At 45.1% G+C, this 26,858-nt stretch overlaps 1 protein-coding gene across 1 annotated transcript in view; it reads left to right on the top strand.

Annotated features, from left to right (window-relative positions):
* Nucleotides 1-26,858, top strand: part of ECD (ecdysoneless cell cycle regulator) — a 285,220-nt gene that overhangs the window by 219,481 nt on the left and 38,881 nt on the right. Inside the window, exons 12-13 of the mRNA XM_078643094.1 lie at nt 4,237-4,304; nt 22,493-22,698. Coding sequence (XP_078499220.1) covers nt 4,237-4,304; nt 22,493-22,698 — 274 coding nt within the window. The remainder of the gene's footprint in view (nt 1-4,236; nt 4,305-22,492; nt 22,699-26,858) is intronic.

The following is a 26,858-nucleotide window of genomic DNA, read 5'->3' as shown; positions in this document are numbered from 1 at the left end:
GACGCGCTGAGAGACGCGCTGCTATCTCAAGCCGAGAGACCCAGCACCGGCGTTTCTGGGCAGCCCTCGCAGGCAGCCTGGAATATCGAGAGCAGAGAAAGAGATACCATTCCTCATTCATCCTAACTTCCAGGTACAGAACTGAATAACCCCTCATAGAGAATTCTTTAGTTATTCACTTGGCAAAAACAAACTTAACTTAAACTGTAACTTTCTATTCCCGCCCACGCATTAGACTTAGGTCAGGTACACGGGGTAGGCGTATTTAGAAACACCAGTTGAGTACGTTTAGTCAAATGTATATGTGTATGTAAATATATTTTAATCATTTTAAACATCATATGGCTCAGAAACCATATCAATGTTTTTACAGTATTATTTTATACTATTGCTTCTAATGTATGCACTTTACTTAACTATAAGTATTGCAATAATATCGATCCATTTCTCTTGTACGAGAAAAGAGACTGATCAATAAATAACACCTTTTTATTGAACACGCCCGTCTCTTCCTTTTCTCTACAATCTGATGAGACTAAGAATGCAAGTACTGACTGAGTAAAATAATTGCCTTGTGCTCACACGACTCTTGAGATTGACTCTTGATTAGGGGAGAGCAAAGTTGTCATGTTCTATGGTTGTCAGAAACTAAATCCCTTCTTGTCTAATCAGGGGAGTTAATCCTTTCCTGAACATTCGAGAAAGTTTCTAGCGAACTCTGAGCTTAGCTGGCAAACCCAAAACTTAAGTCTAGTATCGACAGTAGTAGACCTAGTTAACGTCTGGTCTAGGCCTTTACTGCTGTAGGTATTATTCCAATGCGCAGAGCCTATTGGGAAAATAGGAGCTACACTACAGTGCCATGTCGTGTATTTTCCACCTATGAGTAGGAACTGCGCATTTGGTGAGGGGGGGGCAAAATTAACTGAGGATGGTACCTGACTAATTCCATGCACCCCCGCAGGATATGTGGCCCCTTGGACTATCTAGCTCGCAGTGCCACCGTTATCCCCCCAAACCTAAACTGGGAGCAAACAGTTCTGGCAGGGGAACATCCTTTACAGCGCAACTTTTACAACGCACTACCATTACGACGTAACTTTTACAACACAAGTTATTACAACGCATTGCGCTGGGGGGCGCTCTAGGATAGGGAATAGTTTAATTACTATCCAACACCTTCCCTACTATCCACGGGGACAGGAGTTCGAATAGTAAATTAAACTATTCACTATCCAGTGCCCCCCAACGCAAGTCGTTGTAACGACTTGCGTTGGAAAACCTGCGTCGTAATGGCATGCATTGTAAAAGCATGCGTTGAAACGTCATACATCCGTTCTGGCAACCCAAGAACATGACAACTCTGTTCCCTGAGGAACTGTGGTGACAGACTTTAGTTGCTCATGCTCTCTTTCACTAAGGGAACTATACAAAGAATACACAGAAGAGTGTTTTCAATATTTATTGAACTGGAGTTGATTCTTGCATAGAATATATGGGCTGTGAGGATTAATAGACAGAAGCAGACAAAGTTATACTGAATGTCAGAACGGCGAACAAAATGAATAGCTCGACCATTTTGTTGACATAACTTATGTATGCATACATATACAATAGTACAACTATGTAGCGCACTTCTAAAATATGAAGCCTTAACCTACGTGTCTAGGGTGCAGATGTATGTTTTGCCGAGAAACCCTCTTTTGGATGATCTAACTCAATTATCTGATGGGCAAGAGTGTAAGACCCTATCTTGGTCCTGAACTGGACACCCCTCACTGGGATGTCTGTCAGCCGCTAGGCAAAAGCTTTGGCATGCAGGGACCTCTCGAAGACGGCAGAAGTGTCTCATTTGATTATGTTAGGAAACAAACTTTTTTTATAGAAAATGGTATCCTTGCGCCTGGCCGAGATCGTAATCTGCTTGCAATCGTTTGTATTTCACAGAGAGCTGCTTCGCCACATAGACGTAATAATAAAGCACATTTGGGTTTCACATGTGAGGGCAATGTCTAATGTCAAGGCAGTGTGATTGTGTGCTCACGAAGTGTTCCGTGTCAGCAAAGCCAGTGTTTCCAAGAAAGTAGTCTAAGAGTCACAAATGCAAAGGTGTGCCAAAGGTTAATGTGGCAAAGAGAACGCTACTTTAGGAAAGGGCCGTGCACATGTAAAAATTGCACTAATTCCTACGGGCCTAACTCGGGCACAACACATTTTATTGTAAGATTTATCTAAATATTGTAGCCCTTATTAACCCCTGTTGGAGTTGGGGCTCTCTGCAGGTTTATCCCCAAACTTGTAGCCTTCATCTTCCTGTTTTCAGAACCCATTTTTGTTGGTTTTTAGGATTCTGTGCACGTTATTACTACCAACCAGTGATAAAGTACTTGTGCTCTCACCTTTAAATATGGTAGCAATGGCTTACACTTAATTTACTTGTGATCCCCTAGTAAAGTAGTACTACATGTACCCAGGGCCCATATATTTAATGCTACTAGTGGACCTGCCGCACTATTGTGCTTCCCATGAAAGTAGCATTTTTTTTTACATATCTCAAGTCTGCCTTTGCAGGTAGGAATGTTGTTTGGTGTCTAAAGAACTGTACTTTAAAACCCTCTATAATGATAAAGTTGGATGTTAAGTCACAACTTTTTTAAATGATACTTTTACAAAGTTGGCATTTTCCTTTCCCACCCATTTAGTGCCTGCAGCCTTTATCCCGGGTCTCATAACTAGGTGTAACTAGTAGTTGGTCTTAGTGTATTGCTGCCAGAGAGGGAGACAAAGGGAAAATAGGTGTTGGCAGGGTGAGCCATCTCTGACTTGATAGGGACACTGCTATTACCTACCACACTTGCACACCCCAAAGACTCTGCCTCAGCACACTCACAAAGGGTTTCACGCTAGTTTTGTGCCACTAGACAAACTGAGGCCAGGGCAGGGAGGCAGAAAATTGCAATCACCTTTGGGGATGGTACCTTCTAGAATTTCTCCTACTGCAAACCTGTCACCAAGGATAAATAGTTGGCCCCAGACCCAACTCTTCAGTACATATTTGGAACTGTGGAAGACGTAGAAGAAGGCCTGCTGTGCTTCTTTGCTCCAAAAACAACTGCAAATCTGCTGCCTTAGTGAGTAGGACTGGACATGCATCTTTACCCCCAGACTCCCAGAATGACTACAGGGCGGCCTCCTGATCAGAGCCTGAGGGACAGAAAAGGCTCCAACCACCTTGGGCTTTGCCTGCTGTCAGTCTTGTCCCCCAGGTGGTGCTACCCCAGTCCTGTACTCTTGGGAATGGGCCTGCAGGTGCCATGCCAGTCAAGCATTGGTGTTTTGGGTAGAACTGATACAGTGCGATTCATCTCTTTGAAGCTCTGTATCGAAACCACCACTGCATGATGCATCCTCGACGCAGGACCTCGCATTGCTGCCCCACAGCTCCCCAGAATTGCTGACACAGCCTCAACGCTGGATCTTGCAAGGCTGCGTAAACAGGATTTAAGGTGCTTTTTTTCAGCTGGACTAACTTTGTCCCTACATTCAACCTACTCTCCATCGCAGTTAGCCTGAACTTATGACTTTGTCCTGGTCTGACGTAACCAGATAACCACAGTTTGCGTTTTGGGCTTTTAAGCACTATTTTTACTTAAATCTTTTAAATTGCATATCTCCGGTTTTACTAGTTGATTTTTATCGTTTTGGTGTCAGATCATTTATGAAATTTTACTTTTTCTAAATTGTTGGTGGATTTTTCTTGTGTTGTGTTTTTACTTTATTCCTAGTTAATTTGGGGTTTGCTTGTGTTTCACCATGGCGAAAATTGTGTTTGCTGCTGGAGTAGGGTTTTTCTCCCCTCAACCAGTAACCCGATTTCCTACAACCCCACTCACCTATTGCCAATGGTAAATGAAAATGTTAGTGGAACATGTATAATTTTCAACACTACCAATTTGTTTCCTATGGACGATGTTTTATTGTTTAAACTGGACATGTGTAATTTTGGCTCTTTCTGTATGGCTGAGTTAGTCTTCAGCCCTGCCCACTCTGGGAACTCTGCTGTTGTTGTTTTATAGAAAGAATGGTATGAAATGGCAGCAAGTGGGAAATTACTACACTTCTCAGAAAACCCTTGGCAGGTAAAAGATCCGTTTTTGCTGTGCTACTCAGGTATTAATGTACGTACATTACGATGGATTGAACAATTACTTTTGCTTTTTTCTTGTGATTTGTTAGGATTACACCCGAAGCTCCGGTAACATTTGATGTGGATGCTTTCACCGATGCATTAGAAAGAATTTTGGGTGAGTCCACTGGAATGTAAACCTATGTAATGAGACAGTTCATTTCATTGTATTCTTCTTCTCCATGTCTGTCTGCAGAAACCATGTTACTTATCTTAGCTTGCCGAGCACTCTCTACGATGGATATTGTTGTTTGAGGGGGTAAGGACATGAAAACAGATTTATATGAAAACAGATTTATATAGCGCTACTAAGCCCAAAGGGCATCAAGGCGCCTAACCAAAAAAGAAGCTAGCTGAAGCAAGTGTGCTCTCTTACTGGTAGGCCTTGATAAAAACCAAGTTTTGAGCGCTTTTTAAAAAAGAGACAGGGACGGTTGGGCTTTAATCTCCAATGGGAGTGAATTCCACAACCTAGGGGCAACGATAGAAAATGCTCTGCTGCCCCAACGGACCTTCCTAACACGGGGAACCACCAACAGATTCATTTCCAATGATCTGAGGGTTCTACTGGGCACATGGCGGGTTAGCAGGGAACCCAGGGGGTTTGGAGAATCAGCCGCAAGGGCTCTAAAGGCCAAACACAGGATTTTAAAAGAAATCCTCTGTTGAATAGGAAGCCAGTGCAGGCTCTTTCTGGCCATTGTAGCAGAGGATGCCTTAGGTAGGGCTAGAACAAATCGCGCGGCCGTGTTTTGAACGACCTGAAGGCGCTGAATGAGTCCCTTGTTGGAATCTGCATAAAGAGCATTACAGTAATCCAACCTGGAACCCACTAATGCAACCACCGTCTGCTTACGTGCTTGGGGAGAGAGATAGTGCAAGATTCTTTTAAGAATCTTGATGACTCCCCAGCAAGTGGCCACGGTTCGATTTACCTGTAGAGTCATGGACAGTGATGTGTCAAATATAACGCCGAGATTTCTGGCCGATTGGTAGGGAGATGGACACGTTCCCAAAGATGAAGGCCACCACTCGCTAGACCAGATGTCCTGGTCCTTGCCAAAGACCAGGATCTCTGATTAATTTCCAAGCACTGCCTCATCTTTGCTTGTTGTGCTAGAGCACATGAATCGAGGCTACTTTTCTCCCAATATGCCATCATATAATTATCGTAAATGTACCTTAGGTAATATTGCATCAGCTGAACTATGTTTTTCACCCGGAACTCTTAAGGAAATATTAGCGCCCTACACCTGATGCAGAGCCGCAGTCAATTGAATAAAATAGAATGTCTCTTTGACATTTAGAACTGCTGTAAATTGCAGGTGTTACTTTTGCATAGTCTAATAGTGGTCATTTTACTAACTTTGGGAAGATAAGAAGCTGAGTTATTATTGTCAGGATTTTAGTTTGTAACCTGCTGAACGCATTAGATGAGAACAGCCAGCCCTTTACTTGCTGAGCTATATTACATTCTATGAACCCCTGAATTGTAGGATTGGAGGTGTTTTGGAAAGCAAAAACTGACCGGCATAGAAACTTTGGAGATGATACATTGATATATTTATTCACTAAAATAACCCCATGAAATGAAAGTTATTATCATTTATTTCTCCCCAAGAGTCCCTTTAAAAGGTCATTGATGAATTCCAAAACACTTACATTGATCTGTTGCAGTAAGCTAGTCACCTGTGGCACCCGCTTGCCCGGCGCTGCTCATAACACCTTTACTTGTAAAGCACAAGATCACCCACAAGGGTATCCTGGCGCTACATATGTTGTAGAAGACTTGACAAATTAAAACATTGATGTTGTAACTGTTGGCATTACACTGTGCCACATCTGACAGAGACATCTAGCCGCAGATTCCTTAACTTTTTAATTCTCCCCAGGTGCCAGTGTGGATCCGGAAATTTTTCAGCTGTGCCTCTCCACACTGGGGGACGTACGGCTCCGTGATGACGATGTTGTATCTGGTCATGACGTCGGTGAAGCCTTATAAGTCCCCTTCGGTGTGCATACCTCCATTTCTTGTTTTCTGAGCTGAAAAGCGGATCCGGAGAAGCCTTCTTGGGTCGATTTTTCCGACCTTCTTCGGACCTTTGTGTGAGTGGAACAGTGTGTCTTGGTCTAATGTCTACAGGTTTCAAACCTTTTTTGATTTTTTTTGTTTATTTTCATTTATTCATTAACCCCTTGCGTGCTCCCATCGGCCGTTGGTTGACGGGAGCACTACCTCCCCAGTGCTGCCGTCGGCCAACGGCCGACATAGCCCCGCCCACCCTTTAGAACGCCCGCACCGCGGCGGAAAAACCGCTGCAGTTAAGGCGTTAACAAACGAAAATTACACATCAATACAATGCGTATCACCACTAGACCCACCCGAATCACACTCCATTGCTTCTATCCAGTGCTCACTTGTACAACCTTATAGCTTCTTCCTTCTTTAGTACCAGAGCTAGGCATTTAGTCAGCATTGTCTTCACCCTCAATGTCTCTTTCCCGTAGGTATTCGACTAGCGGCCCCCATATATCTTTTGGTCTGGATTCTTTTGGACGTTTTTCTGCATATACAGTATACCAAGTCTTTTACCCACTGGGCCATTGTGGGAACAGATCTTCTTCCCCAGTTCATTGCCACTCTTCTCTTGGCCATTAATAACGTTATTGCTGTAAATTTGTAGGTGCCCCCCTTTATGTTGGAAGTAGCCCTATTAAGCAGTTGTGTGGACTGCATTGTATCCTATTTCCAATCATTGTATTGACACACCCAACCACCTCCGCCCAGAAACAATTTATCCTGTCGCATTCCTATGCAAGTGCATAAAGTCTGCATTCTCTTTCCCGCATCTTTGGCACTGATCACTATCAGTAATACCATATTTATACAACCTTGCCGAGGTATAATACACTTGATGTATATATTTAAAATGTATAATGCGGAGATTGCAAATGGAAGTTAGCAATTCTGTTTACCTACAGCATCCTGCCGAATCTTCCTCTGTAAGCTGGGGTTGTAGCTGTGTGTTCCAACGCTCTGATGCCTGGTTGGGTGCAACTATTTTCTCTTCTTGTGCCACTTTATATAGCTTAGTGACCAGCCTACAGCGAGTGGGTGCCGCTGGCAGGGTTTGTATTGTGTTCAGTGTTAGAGGTTCCTCTGGAGATGTCGGATATAGCTCCGTCAGCGCCAACCTGAGCCTGTGGTGTACAAAGATAAACAGTGGTGTCTTGTTTTGTATATACTGAATGTCGTCTAGGGTGCAAACAGATCGGCCATCCTTGTGATACCGGTCTGTTTCAGTGTATTTAGAGCGCCAAGTTCCTGTAAGACCGAGACGGATGGGTGGTGTTCGATCAGCAGTAGTGGGGCGAACAACAGTAATTTCCCTCCCCTGTTCCCCAGCTTTTTCCACACTTCAGTAGTACATTGTATTGTGTGGATCTCAGTGTGTGGTATCTTCCTGTTGTGATGTAACCGCACATTCGGTAGCGGTATAGGGTGTGCATCTCCTTCCTCCACCGCTCAATGTGGCGTATACATATGTGGGTTGTACCAGTAGTGTGCAAATTGCACCTGGGCAAATAGTACAGATTGAGATCCGGAATACCAAAGCCTCCTCTTTTATACGGCATAGTCAGGGTTTCCAGCTTGACCCTTGGTTGCTTCCCGGCCCATATTAACCTAAACACTTGAGACCGTATTTTTGCGAAAAGCACCCCTGGGAGAGATATGGGAATGTTTGTAAACGGATAAAGGGACCCTGGGAGAATTATTATTTTAATCAGTGCTATCCTGTCAGCCAGAGATAGCAACATTTTTAGGGCTCGGCTGAACGCGCGGAAGCGCGTCTCAGCCGAGACTCTTTTGTCGGCATGTGTGCTTCCCAGGAGACAATCCTGGCCGCGCGCGTCGCCTTGGAGGCGATTTCAAACTGACACGCGAACGAGCGCTGCGGCCTGGCGCTGTCTCCTGGGAAGCACATACGCATGCGCTTACACACACACAAGCGCCGACGCACATACATACAGAGACACCCCCCCCGCACACATACACACACACGCGTGCGCACACACACGAGTGCACTCCCCCGCCGTCGCACACATGCATACACACACAGGCACACACACAACGAGGGAACCGAGCCCCCCCCCCAGCCCTTTGTAACTTACCAGATCAATTCTGAGGGACTCCGCTCTCCTTCTGGCGTCGCGAGACGCTTTCACTCCGCCTTCTCTCCCGGTTACGTACGCAGCCCCGCCCCCGTCACAGGCGACTTTGCCTGACTTCCCGCATTGGCATCTCCATTGGAAAAGCAAGTAGGACAAAAAGGTAAGACTAATTCACTTTGACAATGTTTGCTGCTTTTTTGAGGATTTCAGTTCTGGAAAAACCCAGGCCAGGGAATATAAACCTGTTGCTGCGGTAATAGACTACTAGAGTTTGAAAAAATTAATTCATGGGTACATCTGTTATATTGGAGGTGCTTAAAATTCTCTATGTCCTATCAAGTTAAATATCGAAATTCTCATTTTCGGACAATATGCGTCTGAAGTGCCTCAATATCGTTCTCCACGTTTTACACACTGGGGATCTCTGGGACTGATGTAGCGTATTCTGATAGTATTTCTACTTGAGCGACTTCCGCTGTCTTCAAGGGTCTTTATCACGCTGGTATGTTTGGACTCCAATTCGGTCACCCACTCGGCAGTAAATCTTGTTTGCGAGCTCATTCAGCTATAAACGTTTCAATTTGATCCAGCTTGCACGCCACTTTCTGCAGATTGTGATCTCTGTTCATCCAGTCAAGATTTTTTATTTTCTTGCTGGGACTTGTATTTTTGATTCATAAGGGATAAACCGGACAAGTCCCAAACTGCAACAACTTTGTAAGAGAAAAAAACTGGGCCTAGGAGGCAAAACCGAGGCTAGATCCGATGAGAGCACACAGGCCGCTGCAGTGAGAGGCAAGCAAGAGGGAGTGGGAGTAAGGAGGGCTGCAAGGAGGAGGGGCGCTGTATGCGTGGCAGTGTTTATATGAGATCAAAACCGAGCCAAGCCCATCGGTGGCCGAGGAAGATTGCGACTGCTGATGAGTGACTCCCTCCCGACGCTCTGGCAGGGACTTCCCGAAGCCCCCTGCCGCCGGGAGGGACTAACCTTGGAGAGAATGGGGGCTGACTGAAATAAGTCTACGTTAACCTTCCTCAAAAGTACACTGTAAACTGATGACCAAGTGAAAGGGCACTCTTCAGGAGGCTACTGTAGTTAGCCATACACATTACGCGACTTTGAGCTATTGGCATTGTAAATGATAATGACTTTTATTTATATTTTTGTTTTTACAACATAAATAAATGACCTTGTCATTTACAATGTCAAGACCTTAAACTTGCGTTAATTTACAATGCTAATAGCTCTAACTTTTGTAATGCCGAGACCGTTGCATTGTAAATGCTTGTTATCCATCTTTCCACCCTGCTTTCTAATTTGGTGAGTGCTCTGCCATAGTTTTCATGCACTACCACCTCTGTCTCCCTGTGTGCACATATTCCTAGATATTTCACAGGTTATGATGACCAGTCTAGTGGGTACTCTAGTTCGAATGGCATTGTGCCTACTGTGAACGGAATTATCGTTGTTTTTCCTCAATTTATACTGAGCCCTGAAAACCGCTCAAACCGAACGTATTCCCGCAATACTCCAGCCAAGTATGTTTCTGGCCCACGCACATAGGGCACCAATGTCCCTGTACAGTGATATGTTGAGTGGTCTTAGACTGAATGCTGTTGTCTTTTCATACATGCCAGTGGTTCTATCATCAGAGAAAACAGTAATTGGGAAAGTGGACACCCCTGTCGTGTGCCTCTGTTTATTTCAATCAATTCAGATGTGTACCCCTCTATCCGTACTCTTGCCACAGGAGCCCTATATAACAGGTGGATCCACTTCAGAAATACCCTAGGATGTCCCATTCATTGAAGTATCTGGAACATATAACCCATTCTATTGAAGCAAATGCCTTGGCGGCATCTAGCATAACTGCCACGGCATCTAGTTCCGAATTGAGCTGATAAAATAACGCAAACAGCGTCCGTAAATCGTGCAAATTAGACCTGGTTGGAATAAATCCCAATTGGTACGGGAGCACCATCAACGTTATCAGGGGTTGAAACCTAGTGGCCAAAACACAGGCCAGGATTTTGACATTTAAATTAACAAGAGAAAGCGGCCTGTATGAGTCGCATCTCATTGCAGGCTTATCTTGCTTGAGCAAGGTTATTATTAGGGCTTCACGTAATGATGCCAGTAACGTGCCTTTTTCACATGCTTCCCTATACATCTCTTACATGTGCGGGATTAGCAGGTATGCATATGTTTTGTAAAACTGACTGCTTAGTCCATCTGGACCTGTCGCCTTACCGTTCGGCAATGTCTATATCGCCTCCTTCAGTTCCCGCTACCTCTATGGTTCGGCTTAAGTATTCCCTTTGACCGTCTGACAGACACGGGAGAGCAATGTCAGGCAGGTATTTTTCCAGCTCGCTAGATTGGACCTGCTTTCGTGACACGTATAGTCTCTCATAGTAATTTTTAAATCGCTTCAATATTCCCTTTGGGTCATAGTGATTGCTCCCGTCTTCGCCAGTCATCTACGTGATGGGGTGGTAACTTTTATTAATTGCTATTTTGGATACTAGTTTATGGCCTGGCCTACCTCGCTCTCCATATGCCCTTGCTGCATGCCTTTTTCACAGGTATTTCATTTCAGTTTGAGCCAGATAATTGTATTCTGTTATGCGCTCTCTGAAATCCACTAAGGTGGCTTGACTCAGGTTTGTGACATATTCCTGCTCGAAATAGGCTAAGGTCTGTTATGCGCCCTGCATTTGTGCGCCTACATCTTTCAGTATGTCCACGTGTGTGCTGATGCATACCCCCCTGATAGTAACTTTGAATGCCTCCCATAGTGTGGAGGCCTTGTCAACCGAGCCCTATTTCTTTTAAAATAGTTTGTTATTGCTTCCCCAATCGATGTTTTAAATATCGGGTCCAGCAAAGCCTCCGCTCTGAAACCCCATGTATACTGTTACTGAATGCTTTCGGGGATCTGCAGATTTATTCTGACCGGGTTATGGTCTGATAGCGTCCTTGTTAATCGTTCCGCACCCTCCACCCATTCATTGACTCCAGCTGTCACTAGCCGGTATTTCAGCCTGAACCAGGATCTGTTAGCCGTCAAGGCGTGTGTACCTTCCAAACCGCCTGGGTGTCGGGTCCTCCAGGGATCTAGCAACCCCAACTCTTCCATCCCCTCTCTGATAGCTCTAGCCGCTCTAGGGTTTTGCCCCCCACGTTGGCTTCATTTGTCCCTACTGGAGTCCAGATGTGTGTTTAAATCCTCCACCCCAGTATCTCTGATTGTGGCGGCGAGCGCAGAGTGTTAAATATACCTACATAGAAAGCAGAGTCATCTATGTTTGGCCCATTCACGTTGACCAACGTTATTAATTTTCCTTGCAGACTGCCCTGTAGTATAGCATATCGTCCTGCCTTATCTGTGACGTAGTGGGTTTCCTTAAACGGCGTTCCCTTTCTTACAAACGTTAGCACCCCTCTTGCATTCGAGGAGTACGAGGAGGTTATTCTAGCCTCGGCCCAGGCAGTGCCCACCCTTGTGTCCGTGTGTCCGTGTGCTTCGTTAGATGTGTTTCTTGCAGGAACGCTATTTGCACACCATGCATAGTGAGATAAGCTAGAACCTGCCGTGTTTTCTTAGGTTTGTTTAGCTCTCTGACGTTCCACGTCATGCATGCCAGTTTTTTTGTTGCCTGCATTCTTAGCTAATGCCATCTGAACGGTGGGTTAGTGTAGTGTTGTACATACTACCACTTGTTCGTGCCTTGTGTGTGCCTTCGGTGTTCTGTGGTGATGTGAATATGGATCCCAAACATCCCCCCTCTCTCCCACTGCAGCATCCCAAACATGCTAAAGACACTTCCCTTTTAACTCCCCTTAGAACTCTTTGTGAAACAATAACAAAGTACTTATCACTCCCTTGGGTACTCCTGCTTTGAGGTCTGCCAGGAGATCGTACCAGGGGGGCCAGGTGTTCAGATGGTACCTTTCAGCTGTCCTCTTCGTGGTGGAAAGTTCCAGTTCTGTGTGTTTACCACCTCCCGCAGATACCTCTAGTGTGAGTTGTTTCAGAGTGACTCCATCTTCCCCATAGCTTATTTTTCCGTGTCATCTTCATCCTTTGTGTGTGGGCTGCACCTCCTTCTCATTATGGACCGCAAGAACTCCTGTGCAGCTTTTTTTTTTTTTTTTGCAGTTTTATATAGCGCGAACTAGAACCGAACCGAATCAGTTATCAGAGCGCTTTACATAGCACCAGTTACGTTACATTTTTTTTTGTTTTTAGGCACGGGGAGATTAAGTGATTTGCCCAGAATCACAGGGGGGGTTTTGGCGTTGTTACCGAGACTCGAACCCAGATCCCCAGGTCCGAGGTCGAGCGCCGTAGCCGTTAGGCCAACCCCTCTCCCTTTAAGGAGAGGGGTTTAAGCTTTAAGGGTTGTGCAAATTTTCTGCTTCCTGCCATGTTCAATGCTCAGTCAGGCGGGGTACAGCATAGCATGCCGTATCTTTTCTTTCTGCAACTGTCTCTTGATAGCCTGAAATTCTCACTGTGCAGCCTGTACTGCTGCAGTGAAATCTGGGTACACAGCAACCCGGTGTCCCTGACCGTTTAGCTACTGTTTCTTTCGTGCAGGGATGTGGAATTCCTATAGCCCGACGCCCAGGACATATTGTTTGGGGTCAAGGGCAACAAGTTTTAATGTGTATTTTGTCCTTGGGACAAGTAGGCCCAAACCCCTATAGCACAAACCCTTTGGCTGCCAGTTGCCGTACCAAATTAAGGATCAGGGAAAGGTACTGCCTGTAGTTAAGTTAATATTTGTGTGCATGTGTTAATGCTAAACAGTTCCGCAAAGGGTTATCAGTGTTCAGAATTGGATGGCGCACAACATGTAGTGGTTGAGTAGTCACGATAGTATAAATTTGTTTGGTGCTGCTTGTTTAAAGAAAACCCTAAAACTTTGAAACCAAAGGGTGAGAAGGCTAACCCTTATGATGAATGAACTAACCAGTCAAGCGCACACAACAGTATTAATGATATGAGTAATCAAGTTGAAGTCATTCACAGGATAAGATCACACACGAATGTTCTTTTCATTCCTGTTTTAATAAGTATGTGAATGTTTCTCCTATCTAGGAGATCCATACAAAAGGAAACCAGCCGACACGTGTTTCGTCAGTTGGGGTAATAACCCCTGACTCTTCAGGGCTGAGAATGTATGGAGTTTCGTAATATCGGCAGAACGGTGATAATTCCAACCCGCTCCTGTTCGGGTTTTTTAAAATACCAGTGTGCAAAGGTCCGCACACGAAATTAAAGGTAATATCGTAAAGGCGTGTTGTTCTGACAATGGCGAGTTTTGCCAATTGTCACTTCATGAACGGCGGTATGCCGTAGGTGTGACGTGGAGGGTCTTTTCCGGATGCGGAATGACTTCAACTTGATTACTCATATCATTAATACTGTTGTGTGCGCTTGACTGGTTAGTTCATGTGTTAATGCTGTTCAAACTTGTATTTATGGTTCATTAATTGAAATCCTTTATTATAATTGAAAGCCTTTATTATTAGGGAGAGCGCTCTAAGTAAATGTACGTTCTGACTGCTGAAAGTTTAGCAACATGAGGCTATGCATGATGCTCACAGAATGCGCTCTGATTAGATGCAAATATTTGCAGAAGCTTGAAAGCAAGATTAATGTTTCTTTGCTTTCAATATAAAATGTTCCTAAAAAATGAAAGTAGGGAAAAAACATTTTGCTATACTACTGTAACATTTCAAGTACCATTTCTTTGCAGCATCATTTAGTAAAATGTGTTGATACATTGCATGCTAGTATTTCCCAAAAATATTCATATTGGAAAATTTGTGTAACCAATTTCAATAAGATAATGGGAAACAAAAATAAACAAGCCTTGGCAAAGCCAGTAGGTCTGACATTGGTGGTCCGCGTTTTAGTTTTGGCAATGCGTGACTTGTTTTGGCATCGCTTTTGTAAAACCTTATTGATGTGAGAGCTGCCGGGCCCTCACATTATAACAAACATTGGCAAATGCAAAAAATAGTTTTTTGTCTCAAAAAAGCATACACTGCCACATTAGTTACTGGCACTGAATAAGACTACTTTATGTACCGATATGCTCCTTGTGAAAGAGCAGAATGCTGTCACTCACAGTGAAGCCAGCTGATTCAGAGAGAGAGAATTTTAATAAACACAAAAGGTCATGGTTAACGCCAGACCAAATTAGGGGCCCCAATTATTAAAGAAAGTCTCAAAAGTGCACCTTTGGTATATGGCTTTCGTGAATTCACAAGAATTTACATTAGTAGGGCAAGACATTGTACTTCTACAAATTATTTGTGAACTGCATTTTAGCATGAGTAAATATGCATGTGTAGATTTGCTCATGTGAAAACCTGGATGTTTGAAAGTTCATTTTCCCTCCAACTACTTTTTTCCCAACTCTGAAAGAAGGTTTGAGTCTGCCACTCTCAGGAGTAAATTTCCAACATTTCTCAGTATGGGAAAGATTAGAGAAGATTTGTTGAAAACCCTTAAAACATGCAAGTTAGTAGGTTTGCACAGACTCAATAGGGCATTCCAACCCTGGAACTACTGCCCAGTATGTAGAGATCTGTGGAAACGTGGCAACATAGAATGATTACTAGTATTCAAACACTACTATGGGATATGCCCTGGCATAATCAGAGAGGCTATATAAAAGCTATTATATAATGAGATTGCTGCCATAATTTGTGGCAGCACTACATGGCACTAAAGGGACAAGTGGATTTTGTTACAGGACAAGTAGATTTATGAAGCAACCTGCCCCATGGACAAGTAGATATTTGAATAAATTCCACACCCCTGCTTTCGTGCTAGACGTAGTATTGTATCCCGATCCCGATAATTGAGTATTTTCGCAATTATGGGGCTCAGTGCTGCTCTTGGCAGGGGTTTCGCCATCAATGACCTGTGAGCTGCACAAGCACCATTATGGTGGAGAATTCTTCCGGACCTAAGAGCTCCTTAAACATATGTTCCACAAAAATGTTCATCTTTCCGGTATTCACCGACTCCTTAAATGCGCACATTATTGCGCCTTGAGAGCGCCACAATAGCTTTGTTTTTCGCCTGGATTATGGTCAGGAGTTTTTCTATGTCCGTACATTTAGTTGCTATTGTCTGGATTGCATCTTCTGCCGACAAGATTCTTTGTTCTGCCTCTGTGATTCTGGAAGCCTGCTTATCGAGTTTGGTTGTGATATTGTCAATGCGCAGGTTTAATGTGTCTAATTTGCTGTCAATAGATAGAAGGTTCTGCTGCATGGCCTGCTGAGTAAGTTCTAGTGCTGTAGCCCCTTGCGCTTCTGTTTCCGGATGCTCGTCATTCACTACCCCCACCGTCTGCTGCTGTTCTGTTTCAATAGTTCACCCTCTTCACTCACTACAGGACACTCACAGGACCCCCAGCCTACCTCTTACTTCCTCAGTGCCGTACCAATGGCATGTTGACAATCTTCTGTCTTCGTATGGGCACCTTACCGCCCTTCTGCATAGCTGGTTTTGCTCAGGCCACAGATCACACGGCTGCCGCCTCCATTTTGGTATTTCTCTTTTCCCCGCTGTGCTGCTAATTGGCACACAGCGCACTCTCAGGCCCTCGCCTCCTCTGTTCTTGGCAGTTCCTTGTCACGACTTGCTCAGCGCCCGGCTGTCTCTGCCTTTGCCACCAGCACCCTCTGCAGCAACGGGTATCCCAGCAACTATTTCAGTAGGCCTGACTCACGGGCCGAACGTCCTATGTCGGCATCTCAGCGCCGAGTCTTGTAGCGGTCCCGGAACCCCTATGGTTTGTGCGCAGTGCAATCCCGGGCCCTCGTCCTATCTGTTTTTGGCAATTTCACTGCCGCTTTTTACCCGGCGGTCACTGCCTCCCACCGCTGATACTCTTTGCAGCAGCAGGTCTCTCAGCAATTTTTTCAGTAGGCCAGACACTCCGGCAGGCCGTTTTTTGTCGGTGTCTCGCCGTCGAACCTTCTGCAGCGCAGAATCTAGTAGCTGCCCTGGCACACCTCCCCTCGCTGCCGGAGCTGCACTTGTGTGTTTGCTGCCCCGCTCTTGCTTTTTTCTCCAGGGGTTCATGTTCCTCGCTAACAGCCTTCAGCTACGGCTCGCCATGGCTCCCTCTCCTCACGTTTACCAGCTGGGGCTGCCGATTCACTTTCTGGTGCCTTGACGTCCAAAATCATCAGTTTCACAGAGGCACTTCACCTTTTTAGCCATTCTAGTGCTCTATTTTCAAAGTTTTACAGCGGGATTGCCAGATTATTTACAGATTGTTTCCCCTGGCCTGCAGAGCAGCACTATTATGTAGCCATATTACCTCTGGCTCTCTAACACCCCAGTTTTCATAACTTTGTGGGTCTTGTAGCCGACTTAGGTCATTGAGGGTCCTTAATATATTACATACAATTTGTATGTGGCGATCACCACGACGCCGAGGATTGTGGCTCCCGCCAGAAACTAAAGCCACAATCGTTAAAGTAGCAGTGTTTGAAGTTGATGGCGGCGCATGTGCCGTGATCTCCGGAGGCTTCCCGGCATCGGTCTTCATCCTCTCGGGAAGAGCATTTGCGGGGTCGATCTAGTAGCCGAAGCCGTTCTAGGGGACGTTGGTACCGAGTCGAAAGGTAAGTGGACGAAGTTGCGGCATTCTCAGCCTTCACCGCAAGAAGATTCCGTCTCCTATGACTCCTCCCGTTCGAGGAGGCCATACGCAACTCGGCACCTCGTCTTCCCGAATTTACGGTACCCGGAGCGTCGATGGCTTGGATGGGGGAATATTATAATTCCTGCTTCTCATCTTTGTTACCCCATCTTCCTCTGGAGTGCCTTTAAGACCCAAGGAGGTGAGTGGGGCATTCAGAGGGTTTGCCCTCAGTGATGATTGAGCCGTTGGAGTCAAGGGGTCACACCAGTAAATGTTGGGTGGCGCCGCTTTGGCGCAGGTCCACAGTCCTTCAGGATCTCGACCTACGACGCCAGACTTCGATCAGCCGACTCTGACACTGACGTCGGCCGTTGTTGCTTCTCCTCCTCTGTGTAGGCATTGTACGATGTCAGATGTGGAGTCGACTATTCAGACTGAGGGGAATATGCCGGTGTTGATTACTTCTCAGAAAGAGGTTGTGGAAAGCCAGCCTGTGTCAATTGAGTCAGGGCTCTTTCAAGCCATGTCTAACATTAATGTTTCTCAGATGGAGGAGAGCTGGTTGTCTGCTCTGGGAGAGGTTAGGAGCCTGGATTAATCATCAGCTACAGGGTTGCTTTATCCCCTGGACTTGCTACGGAGGCAAGTTCCTCCTTTGCAGACATGCTAAGAAAAGTGGCTACAGTTTTAAACTTGTCACTTCCTATGGTGCAAAGGTACACAGCCCCTTTGATTGAGGTCCTTTTTCAGGGACAAACAGGGTAAGAACCTGTTCTTCCGGCATGTTCATAATCATACTTTGTCCTGGAGCTAGAGAAAGCAGCAAAACCATTGGGCGCAGTGTCAAGACTGATTTGCATATGGCTGGATCCAAACTGGAATGGCATGGTGAGCAAAAAAACAATGGAGTTAGGCCCATATCTCTGTACTGGTGTGAGTGTGTGACATTGTTCTGCAATTGTTATTTTTGCATTTGTCACCTCGAGTGGGACGGGTATGCTCAGACGTGAGTTCCGTGCTCTCCATGCCACTGGAGTCTAGCTATCCTGGCTGATGAGGGCTGAAAGCCCGAAACTGGTCCTGGGATGCTTGTTTCCAGTCCAGGGAGGACCTGGCCTGGCAGTTCGTGCTGGACTGTGCCCATTGGGCGCAGGGTCAAGACTGATTTGCATATGGCTGGGTCCAAACTGGAATGGCATCGTGAGCAAAAAACAATGGATTTAGGCCCAGATCTCTGTACTAGGATGAATGTATGATATTGTTCTGCATTCTGTCCATCAATTGTTCTTTTTGCTAGAGAAAGAAAACAGACAAATAGAGGAGGAGAAAAGATATGAAAACAGTGATAAAGAGTAAATGTGGGGTGTAGGAAGCTGGCTCTGTATATACTACACCAAAGTAATAGTGTGCACAGAGTCCACTGAATCCCCTGAGGTAAAGTATATAATACCTTACTCACTTTTGTGGTAGTGTGGTTGAGCAGTCATGCTTATCAGAGGGTAGTGTTGATCATTTGTTGTACACACTCAGGCAAGAAATTATATCATACACTCAAAAACTGAATCCAGACCAATCGTTTGTATAAAAAGTTATTGATTTATTTTTATTACTAGAACCAAGTTTACTTAATAGCAGGTTAGTGATACTTTCAATACAATAATACTTTTCAACATACAGTGTGTAATGGTTTTCTATAAGCATACAAGTTACTTTGCAGCGCAGAAAATGTGCTATAAACTCTTTTGAATTTGTGTAATTACTTTAGATTACTTTCTAGTTACTTTTCAAGCTTAGAGCAAAACAAACTAATAACACAGTTTAGGTACTGCAGTACATCTGTAAGCAGGACAACCCAGTTGTAGACACTAAGGGCCAGATGTATCAACATTGCATTATGCGATTCTAAAATAGCGAATTTTAGCTGTTCGCTATTTTAGAATCACAAAATGCGATTCGCTATTAAGAAATGCATTCCTATGTGCCTAGAGGCCCATAGGAATGAGTGGGAAGGCATTCACAATTTTATTAAATAGGTCATCTCAAATTGAGAATGCAATTGCAAGCGTGCCAGGGGGCCATACGGCCCTCCTGATGCCCCCAAAAAAAGGTAAGTGTGCACATGTGGTGCACACACATGCCAGGGCATGTGCATGCACCACATGGCACTTAGAAAAATGCAATTTTGTGAAATTTTCTAAGGGATTTGCAAATTACCACAAACTTGATGTTGGTGGTAATTTGCGATTCCTTAAAGCAAAGTCACTTTCTGAGAATGCTTCTTGCATTGCTTTTAGGGAATCGCAAATTACAATTCCCTAACTGCATTCGCAAAGTAGGTGATTGCAAAAATTGCAATTACCTATTTTGCGAATGCCTTTTGGGTTGATACGTCCCAAAAGGGATTTGCAAATTACCACAAACTTGATGTTGGTGGTAATTTGCGATTCCTTAAAGCAAAGTCACTTTCTGAGAATGCTTCTTGCATTGCTTTTAGGGAATCGCAAATTACAATTCCCTAACTGCATTCGCAAAGTAGGTGATTGCAAAAATTGCAATTACCTATTTTGCGAATGCCTTTTGGGTTGATACGTCCCAAAAGGCTTTTTACCGTTCGAAACAGGCCAATTATGCAAATCGGCCCATTTGTGACCTGTAAAACCCTTGATACATCTGGCCCTAAGTTACTTTTATTTCAATACATGGCAGAGTCTACACTTATAACATTTTTCGAAGGAAAACCACACTATGCAATCCTATGGGAAAAATAGCAATTGCAGGTAAGTAAAATGATTTATAGTATATAAGTTTTGGGTGCTGAACCAGGGTTCCGCACGGTTTGGTTCTGCAGTAAGACTGCAACACCAGCGGCATTGGATCAGCTAGGTGCAGAGTGTAAAATTTGGTACCAGTGCCTTTGGTAGCCAATGGGGGTAAGGGCACCGCATGTTGAGGCTGCTCACGGGCAGGCCAATCGGGTTGGGGTGAAGATCTTATGGGGTTTAGGTGAGGGCAAAGGGGGACCCAAGACAGCACCAAAACGGCACCACTAGAGGCACAGCGGCGACCGGGTGCAGGGGGCTTACACAGCATTAGGCACCCAATGGAGTTCTATAGAGATATTCAAAATCGGTACCAGGCTGCAGGGATGTGTGAGGAAGCCAGATGAGGGAAACCAACAGCCAGGTAAGTATGTTCGGATGCAGGAGGATTTCGAGACACCTTTGGAACTGGTTGACTGGACAAAGGGTGTCTTCTGGCGTTGGGTTTCCTCCTTCCTGAAAGGTCACTGTGGAGGAGGGTCATTGTGAAGAGGCTGCAGGCTTCGACCTTGGAGGTGACATCCCTCGATGGTTTGGAGGTCAGGACCGCTGGTCAACCACTTCAGGACCGGTGAACCCTCTGGAAACGGGTCATGGCTATCGGGTGCAGAGGTCAGTCCTGGAGCATGCCTTCTTGGTTCTGCAGGGGCTGAATCATCTTTTGGGGAGAGAACCACTCCCCAAAAGACGGAGTCTCGAGTCTTTATTGACGTGGGGGATCAGTCCTCTCTAAGTCTGGAGGTTGCTGATCCTTTTTTTAGCCGGGGAGTTCGGAGCTGCAGGCAGGCCGGTAGGGCTGGGGCCAAGTCAGTTGGACCTAGACTCTTCACTGCTGGTGACATCTTTGGGTTCCAGTCTTCGTAGGTCATCAAAATCTGAAATCCTGGGTTGAGCGCTGCCCCCTAAAAACTGTATTTAGAGGGGATTTTAGGGGTCTTGAGGGAGTAACCCATAAACTACTGACCTTAGGGTGACTACACCCTTGTTGTGCTCACCCCACGTGGGGGAGTGGGCACAATCCCTAACCCTGATTGGGGAATACCCCTCATCAGCAAAATGACAGGCACTGAGGAGTGGGCTTCACCTTGCCTCCCCCACCTGAGTGTTGGAGTTGGCAGAGGTCAGGCGCACCTCTCGGGCTTGCTAAAGTTTCCCGCCAGTCTTTCTGCCGAAAAGGGGGTGAGACAGGAAGGGGACCTGCTCCTGATAGCAGGAGAGGCTGTGGGGTCACGTTGCAAAGGCGGCAAGGCCTTTGATACTCCCCTGCCACAGATGGCTCTTCCTGACCTGGGGAGGTGTGAACACCTCCGCCTAGGAATGGCTTTGTTTCCCGACCCTGTGAGCGAAGGATCCCACTCCAGGGGTCCAGAAACCTGTCTTGTGGTGGCAGGCTGGTGTTCACCAGTCAGGAACGCACCAATGGTTAGTTTGGTTCAGGGGTCCCCTCTAGAAGGGTCCCCTGAGTGCATGGAATAATAAACCTGACACTAGAATCAATGCAGGTTTATCACTCTGAGATGTTTGATACCAAACATCGCAGGATTCAGTAAAGCCATTATGGTGCTAGGAAACTCATAGTGACCAATTTCTAGACCATATACTTAGTATGAGTTTACTGTGCAATTTTAATATCTAGCAATGCCTAAGATATTATAGAGGTCTGTCTTTTCGTGCAGATAGGTCCTCAAATGAGGTATAGTGTACCCTGCCTAAGGGTGACTTACCTAGTACATAATCCTCCACTGCTGGGCAGGCATGGCACACAGGGTTGTTTGCCATGTCGATTCTTCACTTTGAGGTGCACCTTAACTTGCAGGCTGCAATGGCAGTCGTGCATGTTTGTGGTGAGAGGTCCCCGAGGGTGGCATAATAAATGATGCAACCCTCTGACGCCTTTTCCTGGCTACCATGCCCTTGGTACCATTGGTACCCCCTACAAAGGATTAGAGGTAGGCCAGTGGTGTGCCAATTGTAGAAACAATGGTACAGTTTACAGAAAGAACACAGGCCCTGGGAACCTGATTGGCATGGAACCAGGGCACACTCAAAGTGCATCAGAAATTGGGCAAAAAATTGGGGGGTTACTGCAAAAGAAACCCACTTTCCTACATGAGGATACAATTATCCTGCAGGACTGAGGTAAAGAGACCGAAAGAGTATGGGGTGGAAGAAAGAGATGGGTAGAATCAAAAGTAGGCAGCCATATGTATTCAGCAACCCTGGAATGCTCCGAAGAAATAAAAACTTTGTGCGCTTCCACTCACAACTTATTTACTTAATATATATTTTTATAAATCGAATAAAGTACTGGGCCTGTGGCAAGGTTTTATAGAACTCAGTGTAAGTATATGTTAGCAGTAAGTAATCAACACTTTCCACCACTTGCATGAATGCTGGGCAGTGAGTGGGGAATGGGTGAGGGGTAGAGGATGATCAGAAACCAAGTGGCAGTAAACCTTGGTCTGAGATTGGGAAATGTTAAGTAGTGAGTATCACGGGACAGGAAGCTGAGAAATAGCAATTCATTATTACCCTCTTATACCTCACCACCAAAGGTGTGAGTGTGGTTTTTGACTTTCCATTTTTGACATTGTACATTGTGTTTGTTTTGTCTTAGGCTTGTCCACAGGGACCGGTTCTGAGGAGCTGGATTCAGATGATCTTGAGGAAGAAGAAGAATTTGACCTCCTGGACAGTGATGAAGACGAGAGCACAGAAGAAAATGGAGCATTGCCAAGTGAAGCCCTTGAAAGTCTTAAATCTTACATGGAGGTGATGGATAGAGAATTGGCTCAGACAAACATCGGCAAAAGTTTCACTCTGAAAAAGCAAGCGGTATGTCTATTGTAATACCTAAAAACAAAGACCATGTGCAAATATTTCAAGCCATTGTATGCAATCTATCTAATTTAAATCACTGGTGCTGATTGTAATGAAGCTGCAAATTTCAGAAACTCATTGTAATAGATACGTTTTATCGGTTAATGTTACCAAAGGTACATTAGAGTAGCAAACCATGAAATGAAATGAATTTGTACTTGTAAAGCGCACTTATACCCCAACTGGGGTTTCCTGGCGCTGTACGCATACCGCTGTGGAAGCCTTCCTGGCTTTTCCCTGTGAAATGTCCACTCCTGGGCACCCCCAAGGTGAAGCCAGGCATCCCAGCGCTGTTGGGGCCATTGTGGCGATTAAGCAAGCTATTGCCCAGAGTTGCAGAGTGGGACCCATGATTAGAATAGGCACGAGGCAAGAATGATCAGGTACGAGGAAATTGAGCCCAAGACCCGCCGAGGCGGGAATTGAACCCTGGTCCCGGGCCAGACCTCTGCATCAGGATCTGCCGCTCTAACCATTGAGCCACACTTCTCCACGAAAGATAGTTATACATTCACTGTGGAACCCATGAACATCATCACAAGTAGCAGCCTTCTTACAAGTTTCCTTATTTCTTCTCTTGTGCTTCTTCAGATTAATGGGACACCTGGATATTAGCATTGTACACACTGAAAATTGAAGTCAGACTTTTATTGTTCCCACCATGTTTGTTTTACAGGTTCACATGCCACTGATCTGTTTGAGCATTTGGATTTTCATACTTTACATCCACTATGAACATTTGCCTTGTGTAGACAGAGTAGCTATCTGGGGCGCCTCCTACTGCCGCTATGTAGTTACTACACTTCTGCTGTCATCCACACCTATAAAATGCCTAATTGATGTAAAGCTGAGATAACACTGCTCACGTTACAAACCCCTTGTATTTTGGTAACCCAGCATCCATTACTTCAAACTCTGTCTCAAACTTCAGGAGTAATAAATGAGATTTTATTTTGAGCACTTCGCACAAATGTGTCCAGCTTGAAAATCCTCAAACACTTTCCCCTTGTATCTGCAGCTGTTTGCTGATAAGAACTGATTGTAGAACAATAGTAAACCAGTAAAATTAAATTGGAGGGCTTCAGTGTTGTAGTTATGCACTGTCATGTTTCTGTGTTACAATTTAAAATGTTATCCAACGTTCTCATTGGCATGCCAGCTGTGAGCCTTTTCTTGTGGTCCTAGGGAAGGCAAGGGTAACGCTCAGTAACTTGCTTTATTTTTAAGAAGAACATTCCTTTTATTAACACACAAGTTGGAATACAACCAAAAGATATATTTTTTCATATTTGGCTCTATATTTTCCAAAACATTAGCCCTATAGCTAGTGCCACCCTGTGGGGCAGCAAACTGGCAATCTCAGGCATCCTCGGAAGTACTAGTGTGGTTTGCGTTAGACATTCAGGTGCATGGACTCTGAACACAACTCAAACTCCTGCAGACACCATCTACTGTGAAACTAGTAGTATACCACACATCAAGAAAATATAAAGAGGTCTGGATTCTTCACTGGCATGCCTACTTGAATATCTCAAGCTGGATTCGTTTACTGCAGCAGCAGTTGAGAGATAGTCAAAAAATACCACCAATCCAGCGTATGCCCCTCCAGATAGAGATGGAAAGGCACATTGATAATCTTGGTTGCAGAGTTGTTTTTAGGATAGCACATCCGTCAAAGTGGGAAATACCTTGACTATTCTAGGTCGCTGTGATCGCCAAATGTGGTACTTCATTTTGCACTCCTGCCATTCTGAAAGACTGGGATTAATACATCAACTGCCATCAATGATGCAGGAAGGGATATGTCAAATGAGAGTTCCTGTCATCCTGCAGGAGTGGTGGTCCTCCGAAGACCAGGCTGCCTTTGGCCCACAGCATTCCGTCCCAAAGTACAAACCAAGATTCTAAAAGGCAGACCTTGTGTGCTAAATAGGTTTCACTTTCAAGTGCACTGCTAATTTCATGTCGCTTCACAGATGAACATGTAATTCAGTATCTTCATCGTGCCCCAAGGGTGCTCTGTTCCTAACAATCAATTCAAAGTGGATTTTTGTTTCCTTAGTAGTAATTCCTGATCACCTCCCCTCAGATGCCTCTTTAGATGTTTAATGCCGTAATACTTCAATGTGGTGATCTCTCCTTTGTGCACACATGTGTTTTGCAAGAAGGTAAGCTTTATCATGATTCTTGATTGCCCTCAGATGCTGCAATATAAGCATTTTTACCTTCTTTGTAATCCCAATATTCTTTTTATTGAAGCTGCACTCCAAAACATAAACAACAAATTACATATTGCAGGTAATTCTTTCCTTTAGCCATATTTTTTTACTATCAAATATGATCTTTTTTTTTTGTCAGATTTCACATGTCTTATAGCTCCTACATTTACAAAATCCACAGTTTTCCTTCTCTAACCATGTGCTTTGTGGCGTCATTGGATGCCTGAACTCATTATTAATAAATCCCCTAAATTTGCTGTTTATGTATATGTTCACTGTGGGTAGGGTTCCAAAAATTCTTTCAGGCTATCATCATGCATCAACAATTACAGTTCTTAGATAAGCATCTTTTTTCATATTTCGATGTTCCAGGTTGAAATTCTTAAAGAATCTCCAAGATGTTGACCACTGTTTGCTAATTCTGACACCTCTGTTTCTTTTTCTTATTCAGTCATAAACAGCAATTCCTCTCCTTTCTCTCTTTTGACTCTGTTATAAGGATTATTCTGTACATCATTAGGGTACCCCCTTTCAGTAAATCTAGACATCATTTGCTGGACTTCAATCTTAAAATCCTTATCAGATAACAAATCTTCCTTGCACCCAATTTATGATTGTACGGAATTATTCGTGTGTAGTAAGGAGTTTCATGCAGTTGTTTTCCTGAACACTTTTGTGTGTAAAATTTCATTTTCTACAAACAGGGCTACATCAAGAAGTTCAATATTATTCTTGGGGGCGTAGCTGACTGCCGAGAAGGCCGACGGGTGAGGGAAGAGCTCTCGGCAGGACTCTGCATAATACATTGCAATAGGGATGAGAACTACCCACTAACAGCCGTCAACTGAAGCACAAACAGTGTGGGACATGGACAGAGCAGCGCAACTGCCAAGAAAGGCAATTATACACCCTTTTCCGCCCGACTGCAGAACGGTCCAGGGCTCTGGAGTACGTGACTGGTGGAACCTGAGGCCTGCATCGACGATAGTGGCCGTTCGCAGACTGGTGGATACGAGAACTGCCGATACCGGGGACCCGTGCTACTGACAACGAAAGCTGAGCTACGGCAAGATTCACCGAAGGTAACAAGCCCCTGTAGGAGACATTGTACATGAGCAGCAGCAGGGCGGGGGCTCACAAGATGGCGGAGAGAAGAGCGAGCCCTGAATGCTAAGCCAAGCTCCGCAGGGATGAGACTTACGACCAAAAGTAAGCAGCGACGTTAACTGCACTGTCTGCACACTCGCTGCAGCTGCACACGGACACAGTGGGGACAAGACAAGCATTTGCTGGCACGCACTAGGGTGGTACCGGACATGCTAGAGCGATAGCACGACCCCCCTCTGGGATTAACTGCGTATTCGATAGCGTGTGGGACCCGCATATGACCTGACAAGCGTGTAGGAATAGCGGAGTGGACTCTGATGTTGGCTGGTCCAGTGGCATAGTGATACACTCTGTGAGTGGAGCAGGTAAAGACTGTGCAGTGTATGGAGGACGCTACACTGCTCAAGCGGATGAAGCTCCTTGCTGCGTAAGATGCCAAAATGGCGCCTCATGTATCGGAGATTGGACAGGATGTATCTAGCCGCTTCCTATAGGACGCTTGCTTTCAAATAGACAACAACCGGGACCCTGGCTGATTGGCATCATTGTGAGGACCAGGTGTGACTCGTCGCGACGGAGCTAAACAACGCGGCGCAGTGCACCATATTTCCGGGATAAATTAACAGACCATGCATTCAGGGGTGAGTGAAGGACTGCAGTGACCGTCACAAACTTGTGGAGAAGCAACCACTGCCTACGCAGCGAGCGAGAAACAAGAGTGATAGTTCTCCTTTCATCGGAACGCTAGGTATCAAGACCTGATATTGTGCCACCCTGGTAGAGCGCAAG

Source organism: Lissotriton helveticus, chromosome 5_1 (genome assembly GCF_964261635.1).
Source record: "Lissotriton helveticus chromosome 5_1, aLisHel1.1, whole genome shotgun sequence".
Lineage (NCBI taxonomy): Eukaryota > Metazoa > Chordata > Amphibia > Caudata > Salamandridae > Lissotriton > Lissotriton helveticus.
This window is presented reverse-complemented; position numbering and strand designations above follow the sequence as displayed.